Consider the following 10,273-nt stretch of genomic DNA (forward strand, 5'->3'; position numbering starts at 1 on the left):
AAGAGAATTTCCTAATTGTCATACTCAACCCCTGAGCAAATGAACAGTAGGACAGTTCACACATAAACAAATATCAAAATATGTATATGTATACCGAAGCAACCCTTGCATGAAATTAAAATTATTGGATATTGTTTTAAAACAAGCTACAGGAAATCTCTTTATTTAAATGTAATACAATTGAATGCAGGGCGAGGCGCCTCTAAGTGAAAACATATATCTTCTCATGTTGGTCGAAGCATCAGCTATAAAAATAAATGGACAGGGTTCCCGGCAGGCTCATGTTGAATGAAGAGAGCCAACCTCTGGGGGACCTGTCTATTCACATGTCAGCAGAGATCCTCGCAGCATGATAAAGTAGTCACAGTGATGTTTGGCTGCACACTGGAAAAGGCTAATTAGAGAACCAATCAATCTTTGACCAAGGCCGCTGCCTGTGGGACTGTCAACTACAGTTACCCTCTCCTTTTCTTTTCTGTCCCTCTGACCTTCTGCCTGTCCCATTTGTCTGTATTTCACTCTCCCTCTTCGTCTCCCCTTGTAGTTAGTTCTAATACTTTCCAATCCTTGGCCTCTTCTTGTTAATCTGTCCTCGTGGTTCTCGGGAGATTCTATTACCTTCTTTACATTCATTGCAATGCGGCCGCTGTCCCCTCTTGCTTCCTTTTTTTTCCTGCGCTCAGGTTTTTTACTTCCACTCATCTCTGTCTTTCCCCCTCATACCCTTCATGTGTTTGTTTCAGCCTCCATGCCCTAAGGCAAATGGTCTTAGCATACCTCCCTTCCAGAGCAATGTAATGTTTGATTCATCACACATTCCCCTGATGGGCAGATCGAAGGCCTGCTAATTCTGTATTCCATGTTCACTACATGGGGTAATCTCTTTTGTAAAGAGGCTAGCAGATCACATACTGTTTCTTTCAACCCAAAGAGCACTAAGCCTTAATGGATGCTATTCTTTATATTTCAATCTTGGTTTTATCAAACTCTTTTTGTTTCCCGACTGATAATTCAATACAGTAGTATGAAAAACAGAACAAAAGGAAAAGGGTACACCAATTTTAATAATGAAAGTAGTTCTGAACTTTGTTTTTATTGCACTTTTCTGAGGAAAAGTTACAAAAGGCAGACATAAAAAATAAATGAAAAAGAGAATGACTATAATACAGGGAATGAAACAACATGGGGGGGATATTTACTTAACAAATTGCATTTGGCCTTATTTATGGACCATTTGAGGACCATAAAGGTTTTGTGTTGGTAAAATGGAGGAACCACTGGCATGGCACCACTGATAATTGCACTTTTGGTCTCATGTGTTCCTTTTAAGGCATTCTACCTGAGGCACATGCCTTTCTGTTTCCCGCTGTTGCTTCATAAGCAACACATGTCAAAACAGTCCGACATTAGATCTTATTTAGCAGCAAATCAGATGAATTGCTTATTGAATATCCCCCAAAAGGTTTTAAAAAGCAAATGAAAACAACAACTAGATAAAACAGTTACAACTATGGTTCAAAATCAAAGTAGACTTAGCAGTAAAAGTATGTTTTGAATAGAAAATTCAAAGATGACTCTGAATCCAGTATCTTAACAAGATCTAAATCACAAAATGGTCAACATCACATGCTAAAGAAAATGCAGACCACAAGCCATATGGTATTCAGAAAATTGTTTTTTAATTAATATCCATGCCCACACAAAATGCTCTTCAGAGAGATCCTTTGTTGCCTGGAAACATCCAGAAATCATTTGACATTTTGGGAAATTCTCTTATTCGCCTTCTTGCCAAGAGCTAGAAAGAAAAACATATTTCCCAAACTGTCAAACTATTCCCTTAACTGATTCTTCCTATAATGGGTTGGGTAATTTTGTTTTGCTGGTATTTGTGGCAGCAGAATAATAATGGTCCTAGAATACATGTTTCCTACATAATATGCAATGGAAACATGTAAAGCTAGCTGTTCATAAAGCCAAGATCACCTTACTGTTATTTATATGATAGGCAAGACTGTATTTAAGTATTGATGTACTTCTGAGCTCACCTCTCATTTCTCTACAACATCACCTTATCAGCCATCTTCCTCCAATTCCCCTCTTGTGCAAACTTCCTGTGGCTGCTATCCATTGGGCCATTATTCTTGATGTTGCATGAAGCAGCAGTAGCCAGCAGCCAAGCCAACAGGTCATCCATCAGCTCCCAGTCCCATCATCCACTCTGCCTGGGAGGTGTGGCCATATGCTCTGCCCTGTCCCTGGTCCCTGCCCATAATAATAGATTACAGCTCTCCAGAGGAAGCTCACATCATTGCTTGGCCATATATCTGAGTGTGAGAGTTGTCATTATTTATGGGTCCAGACAGGTTACAGTTGTACGTTTGTGAACCTGGAGGTTTCGGCAGGGCTGCTCCATTACTCGCCGTTTCTCATTGACTTGTACTGAACGCACTACAGATGCATCGTTGTCCTCAGGAGCAGATCTGAGTTGTTTTTTTATGTGTTTGATAGAGTCAAGACTTACTTCGGTTTAGCAAAGAAAAAAAAAACATAACAAAACAAATCATTGCTGTCTGTTGAAAGGAAGTGCCACATTATGATGTGATAATCAAAGACAATTTTATTAACTTTCTTTGAGTCATCGCTGAATCACAATGTCCTTTTCATATCTGCTAGGAGATGCTCTAGATATGCTTGTATAAACACTTACTTTTTTCAAACTCCAATCTTTCCAGCCTCTTTGATATTTGCGTTTATTGTAGTGTTTTTTAGTTGTTTTTTTTTCATCTCCCTGTTTGGATGAGATAACGGGGGGAAAAATAAACCCACGCCAACTTGATAACATTGTGTCCTTAGGCACCCTCTAAAACTGAGCAATATCCGCAACTCTGTAATTTAACACATGGAAAATGCACAGTAAGTAAAGCTGCAGTTTCCTCACTGGTCAGCAGAATGTAGACGTGCTAGTCCTATAGACTTTACATTTCATTTATCTAAAAGAACTTGAAATGTTGCTGTTAATCCATATTCATTATTTGTCTTATTTCCTCCTTTCTGCGGCCCACAGCAGACGAGGCTATGGCAGACAGGTAAGCATTCCTGTTGTGATGTGTTTTTATCTTATTGTTGTGCCGAGACATTTTTTTCGCTCTCAAGGCAGCTTGAGGCAGCTTATATCCTATTATTCTTATCTACAACTCACTTGATAGAAAACACTGAATGAGCTTAAGATGAGATCCCACAGATAGGACTTCTGACACTAACATTACAGTTTTGGTTTGATTCGAACGTCTCTTTTATTCTCCAATGTTCCTGTCAAATAGCAGATAAATTTGGATGGGTTTTTCCTCTCTGTTGGGGGGAAAAAAACATAATCAGGCACCAAACGAAATGATAATGTTTGAAATTAAACTCTGTCACCTTCAGATAATCTAAGAACTGTCAACATCCGGCATGCGCAGGATGTTTTATATTTTTTTGTTGCAATTTCTTACTTTTTTCCATCGCTTTTTTAACTCTTTGTCCACGTTTCCATCAGTGTTTCATCAGTCTTCTCTCCTTGCTCCTCCATGATGTATAACATTGTCTTAGCTGTAAACATAAGAGAGGCCTGCTTTTTCTCACTTTAAATCTGAAATGTGTGGAGTGAACTCTTCCTTATGTTTGTGTCTCTCCTGAACATCCTTTCCTTCCATTACCTTATCCTTCTTCTGCACTAATCTTTGGCAGCAACAGCAACTGCTGAGGCCATCTCTTCTGAGACCTGAGGTAGAAACACTCCTGCTTTTCTTAATTCACAGGGATTGTGGTCATTCTGCTGTATACTCACCCTGTATGCTGCTGCTGCTCTTCCTCTTCTGTCTTTCACCAAAGAGTGCTGAGTAATTTCTCTCTCTGCCTCTCTGAAATGCAGGAACTCTCCATGGAGTCAGGTATTGACCCAGGCCAGGACTACTACACTCAGGACTACTATAATTACGACCAAGGGTGAGCATGCAGCTCGCTGACTGTCTCATCTCTCATCAGTCTTTTTTTTTTCTCTCTTCATAATAAAAGACATCAGAACATAAGACAAGGTAGTCGGAGGGTGTCAGAACATACAGACATTAAGACAAGACAGTAAAACAGTGAACATTGAACTGGGATGACTGAGAGGAACTGGGAGGCTGAGTTTGAGAAGTTGAGGTAGTGACATGTAGGACTGGGTGAAGCGTGTTTGTAAAGGGGAAGACTAATGAGTAATAACAAAAAGAAGAAGAAAAAGAAACAAGGTAGAGAGAATAATAAATAATAAGTAGTAATAATAATAATAATAATGATAATAATAATGGAAATGGAAGATGGGGGGGGTTCTTGCTCAGTTTTACTCTAATCCATGGGACTGATCTCCATCGGTTAATTTAAAAGTTTAAAAATTACATAGTTATGACTTATTTATCATGCCGTCCAGTTCCAAGTGCTGTGGTCCTTGGGGGATGGAGAGTATTTCAAAGAAGTTCAGAATGCAATGATGAGCGTAACTTGTGCTGCCCCTTCAGGAATGCATACCATCCGAAGTGTTTACCCTCTCTTCGCCCATCAAATGAGATCAATTATGCTGCTTTGATTCAGGCACCTGAGAGTTTGAAAGTGTTTTCCCATAGTTTAATGGATAGAGGATGTTTTGGCTGTTGCCTGTTACATTGCCCATATGGTCTAAAGAGGAAAAACATGGAACTGAAAGCTGCAACAGCTGCTGAGAAATTGTTATTCATTAAATGCTCCCACTCCATGGCAGGTGACTTGCACCACTCTGGGGAATTACGCTGCAACAGAGCAGCTTTTGCACCTCGCAGGTTTTAATTGCTGCACGAAAATCTGACAAATGTTAAAAAATTGTCCATGTTCAACGTAAGTGTTGTAATTACCTGTGAAGTTAATCACAGACTTACCTTACATGTCATTTTTACAAACCATAATTACCTCAGCTGGTGCTCACTGCGTCTGAATCACACTGCCCTTCATTTGCAACAAGCTGTAATTACATTTTAATGGTATGTCACAAAGTTCATTGTAAAAGTAGCTATTGCTAATGAGTGTACCATCACTATGAGCAGATGCCTTTGATCTGTTTCTATTTGCATTGAGGGGCACACGTTAACAGCACTTACGCTTTTAATCCAGCAATCATCGGGCCGTGTGGTCCTCAGAGCTGCACTCACATGTTCAGAAACTGTCAATGACACAAATTGCCATTGGCCTCTTTCCTTGAGGCTCCTCTCTAATTCAGCATTGTGAAGTAAGAAGAATAATACACATCCTCAACATCAGTAATATCAAAGCTAACTGAAGCTATATCCGCTCTAATGCGGATAATATAATGGTGGATAATTTTTTAAAATGTGATTTACTTTGCTCAGAATTTTTAATCCACTCAGTTTTCAGGTCACGTTCTGCACACTGGTCAAAACAGCAGAAAAATATTTAAATCTCTTCCTTGTGTTTCATTTTATGGACATTTGGCAAAAAATAAAATTGTACATTATTGCAACTGTTTGATTGGGAGTTTAATAGGTTTAATAGACAGTCTCATTTAAAAATTCCCCTGATTAGGCAGTGTAGCCAAAATAAATATACAGTATATATGCTTGGGAATGAAAACGGCACATTAGAGAAAACTTATGCAACCAGATTTTCATTTCAAGTACATAATGGGCTTTTAGGCATTACTTACTACTACCCAGGTTCCCATCTCAGCCTGTGTTTGCATTCTTGTAATTTAATAGACCCTATTTGTCAAACATTGGAAAATATATACTCCACTGTATTTATCTACTGTGGAAAATGTTCTGGAAAAGCTCTTTTGGCCCCTGCATGTTTCATTTTTTTTAAATCTTCATTAGATTTCAAGGAAGTGCAGCAAATCATCACAGTAATTACTGCCTATCTGATCAAAGATATTGCCTAATCTGCAAAAAAGAGGCTAAATGCAGTGATGAATGGGGTCAGCCTGATATAATACAATGTGATTCAAGAAAAGAAATTGAAACTATTAAAGTACAAAAAAATGTAAAAAGGAAAAAAAAGAAAGGCCTTTATGATGGCTCCTGCAATGATGTTAATGCCTGGACTTATTGGGCAAGTTCATTCCTACCATACACACAAAGCTGCAGATGACAATAATTTTATCTATGAATAACATTAAGTCAGGAGCAAATACTAGAGAATATCATTCTTGTACGTATAGATGATTCATTTCATTGCCTCATGCTGACTCTTCAGCTCCATCATGTTAAATGACAACAGGTGCCTAATATGATACAGAGTACGAAGTTTGATTTATTTTTTTAGTAATAAGATAATAAAATAAAAAGTTTGTGGCTTCTATCTCACAGCATATAGATGAATACATTTTTAACAACTAATTATCATTAACTCATGTTGCTGATGGTTTACTTTGAACTATATTTCCATGTTCAACTATAAGCATTTGGGGAAGATAGTCCAAAGTAACTCTAAACATTGTATAATATTTTATGTTTTGTGTGAATCTGTTTCTCAGGTATGACCTTCCTCAGTACGGCAGTCGGAGGAGGTTGATATCTCCCATGTATGATGAATATGGAGAGGTGATTATGGAGGATGATGGTTATTACTACAGTCCACATGGCCCTGAGGTATTCCCTGTCCTTAAATATGAATTTCATACTCTCAGTGATCATGTCAAGAATGTCAAGTGTTGCCTTAGTAGGTTGTGTGTCCAATTTGTTATGTCAACAGCATTATCAACTCTATATGACATTCAAATATTGTGGCTTTATCATCACAAAAGGTTGCTGAATTAAATATGATTGTCTTAGGGCCGAGGCAGAGGAAGGGGCCGTGGTGGTGTGCGGGGTAGAGGTCCACCCAAGAGGGTTGCATTTAGGGACACGCCACCAGGGGATGAAATCGAACAAGCTGAGCCAGCAGAGGATGGCGAGCCTTCCAAGGCTGCCAAGAAGCTGAAATCTGTCATGAAACTCAGCAAACTCCTGGCGGCTAGCAAGGGAGGAGAACAGCCATCTGATGCTGGTCCTTCTGGCTCATCTCCATGGAAGACAGCCAAGATGTTCAAGATGTTTGGCGCCGGGAAGGACAAGGATTATGCCAAACTTATGTCAGCCCGCCGTATCGACAGCCAGGAGAGTCTGACTGACGGACCAGCAGTTATGGGACCAATCGACAGAAAGTCTGATACCCGCAGCCGGCTCGGCAAAGTTTTGAAGAAAATCAACTTAGGTAACAAGTTGCAGGTCCGGAGGAAGTCACAAAGTAGTGTGAGTCATGGCTCGGCCACAGGCAGCGAGCGAGACGAGGAGGCCTCACAAGTAGCCAGTGAGGATGAAAAGAAATCTAAAGTGTCTATTAGTGTGACAGAAAGTGAACCAGAAGCAGGTGCGAGTGGAAGCAGTAAGGAGAAAGGCTCTGATGATGAATCCTCTGAGAAAAGCAGCGTTGACAGAGATTTTCTTAAAGTAGATTTAGACCGGGATGATGCAAACGAAAGCACTGTGGACTCAGAGGAAGAGCCTGATGAAGAGCCGGGGGATTCTGATGAGGAAAGCAAGTCCAAATCTGAAGGAGAAGAAACTGAGAAGGAATCTGTCAGTGAGAAAGAATCTGGTACTGAAAGAGAATCAGAATCAGACAAAGAGTCTGAGTCAGAGAAGTCGTCAGGTACAGAGAAAGAGTCAGAAACGGAGAAAGAGTCAGAAACAGAGAAAGAGTCGGAAACTGAGAAAGAGTCGGAAACAGAGAAAGAATCCAAATCTGAGAAAGAAACTGAATCAGGAACCGGCACGGCAACAGAGAAGGAAACAAGCACAGAAAAGGGTTCAGGAACAGAGAGAGACTCCGATGAAGAATCTGAGGAGGAAGAGGCCTCAGGGAGCACTAGAGAAAGTGGGTCCTCTGCCCGCTCTTCCATGAGATCATCAGCTACTCAAATCAGCAAGGGGAGCAGTGGAAGTGGAAGTGGAAGCGGAAGCGGAAGCGGAAGCGGCAACGGCAGTGTCAGTGGCAGTGGCAGTGGCAGTGGAAGTGAAAATGGCAGCAGAAGTGGCAGCGGCAGTGAGAGTGGAACTGGCAGTCGAAGTGGGAGTGGAACTGGCAGTGGCAGTGGAAGTGGGAGTGGAACTGGCAGTGGCAGTGGAAGTGGCAGTGGCAGTGACAGTGTTAGTGGGAGCAGGAGTGGTAGCAGAAGAAGTGAAAGTGCAAGTGAGAGTGTTAGTGGTACTGCTAGCAGTGCTGCCTCTTTATCTGGCTCAAGTGTTAGGTCTTCACAGAGAACCAGATCATCAGGGAGTGCAGTGACCTCCGAGAAATCCAGTGAAGAAGTCAGTGATGCTGAATCAGGGACAGGAACAGCCAGTGAAGCCGAGTCAGGGACAGGGACAGGAACAGGCAGCGAGGCCGGGTCAGGATCAGGATCAGGAAGTGAAGGCTCTTTGTCTCGTGGGTCCAGCCAGAGGAAAACGTCTGGGTCAGAGTCTGGTGGAAGCAGTCAGATGACTGACCAGAGTTCCCTGGCTAGCGAAGAGAGTTCAGCTAGTTCTCGGTCCACTAGTGGCACCCAGCGTTCCAAAAAGTCCATCCTGACCCACGGGTCTGAGGACACAATCACAGAGGAAAGTGAAGAAGACGACGATGAGGAAGAGTCTGAGACTGCAGATGAAAGCAAAGAGTCAGCCAGCGACTTCAGTGATGAAGCGGCATCTAGGAGGTCCAGTGTGGCATCTGGAGGCCCTGGGCCATCTGTCCCCTACACTGGTCCCCCATACAGCTCTGAGATCAGAAGCATCGGTGACACCTCTGAAGAGACATACGGAGGACTGTCCCCTATCACTGAAGTAGATGAAGATGCCATCTCCTCTGACAAATCTTCAGCCAGTGGCTCTGCATCAGAAGCCAGCAGTGCGTCCAAGGACTCGGGAGAAACAGAAACGACATCAGATGCTGATTCAGAGGAGGAGGGAAAGTCAACTGCCCTCTAGAGAGATATATTGTCACTGTGAAGTAAGAGTGAATAAAATCAATTACCCTTGCATGGGAGTGAAAAGAGCATTGCTTGCCTCTGCAGTGTTTCAAACATCCACTTTTCCTCATTTCCCCCTAGCAAGGAAAAACTTTGGTGGTTTTCTGCTGCAAAAAACTTTTTCTGTCTTTTCTCAAATCTTTGACTTTAGTTCCTCTTTGAGTGTGTTTTTATACCTCCTCTTTTTCTGTATAATAATATGCTGAGTGAGATTGTGCATGTTGCCAGGAATTAATGTTTTCCTGTCATTTTGATGTGATTACTTTCTGGGAATAAATCACTCTTTTTTTCCCAGAAGAAAACAGGATTTCTCACTAAGATTTTAAACACAGAACTTAAGATACTAAATCATAAAATGGGTATTAATCAAATTATTTGAAACTAGTCTTTCAAATTCATTTGATTATGAATACTTATAAGCAGAACAACAATTCCTCTGAACAATACCTCTTAATAACAGCGTTTTATGATCAGACATCATTAATTAGCTATGAGAGTGACATGGTAGTATGAATGAGATCTGAAGAATCTTTTTTCCACTGTATCCTCAGTACACAAACACACAAGCACAAATCCTTGCTAAAATATCTGAGGTCCCTGTGCATGTTTTTCCTGGGGTAAGAATTCTCAGTAAATACCAGGATCTCAATACCCAGTATACAAACCAACTATCTGCATTGCATTTTTAGGTGTGTTTGCGTTTTTGTGATTCTTTTTCAGTGAAATTTGCTCATATTCTCTGAAAAAAAATGCATATTGACATTGGCCCCTTGTCTCCCCCTCAGCCTGGGAGAAAGAAGCGGATTAAGCTGGTGGTAGACCGGGAAAATGAGACTAGCTCCACTGGAGAGGAGAGCACTACAGAGACCCAGAGGAATCGGCTCCCCAACAGCCACAGCAACATCAACGGGAACATTTACCTCGCCCAGAATGGCACTATTGTCCGAACCAGGCGGACGCCCCACCCAAACAACTTGAAGGTGGGCTCCCCATGCCGGCTGGGTAAGCATTTTAAAAAACTAGACAAGTTGGGGGTGACCCATGAAGAGCCCCCTCCCACAATTAGCATTGAAGGCACACAAAACAACACAGAAAATGGGACGGGTATATGTGTTCCTTCTAATGTGGATGTTAACCTTAACACCCGGTCCTCCTGCGGCTCCCTGGGATCCGGTATCACAGTTCTTAAAAGTTTTGGGTCCAAAACCAATATTGCCAAGG

General features: G+C 41.4%; 1 protein-coding gene across 3 annotated transcripts in view; it reads left to right on the forward strand.

Moving 5' to 3' along the window:
* LOC122997543 (protocadherin-15-like) overlaps positions 1 to 9,926 on the forward strand; it is a 235,022-nt gene extending 225,096 nt beyond the window's left edge. For all 3 annotated transcript variants that reach the window (XM_044373751.1, XM_044373752.1, XM_044373753.1), the window contains 6 exons: positions 3,065 to 3,086; positions 3,727 to 3,765; positions 3,911 to 3,984; positions 6,539 to 6,653; positions 6,837 to 9,033; positions 9,838 to 9,926. In XM_044373751.1, coding sequence (XP_044229686.1) covers positions 3,065 to 3,086; positions 3,727 to 3,765; positions 3,911 to 3,984; positions 6,539 to 6,653; positions 6,837 to 9,011 — 2,425 coding nt within the window. In that variant the 3' untranslated portion in view covers positions 9,012 to 9,033; positions 9,838 to 9,926. The remainder of the gene's footprint in view (positions 1 to 3,064; positions 3,087 to 3,726; positions 3,766 to 3,910; positions 3,985 to 6,538; positions 6,654 to 6,836; positions 9,034 to 9,837) is intronic.
* Positions 9,927 to 10,273: the final 347 nt, after the last annotated feature.

Source organism: Thunnus albacares, chromosome 14 (genome assembly GCF_914725855.1).
Source record: "Thunnus albacares chromosome 14, fThuAlb1.1, whole genome shotgun sequence".
Classification (NCBI taxonomy): Eukaryota; Metazoa; Chordata; class Actinopteri; order Scombriformes; family Scombridae; genus Thunnus; species Thunnus albacares.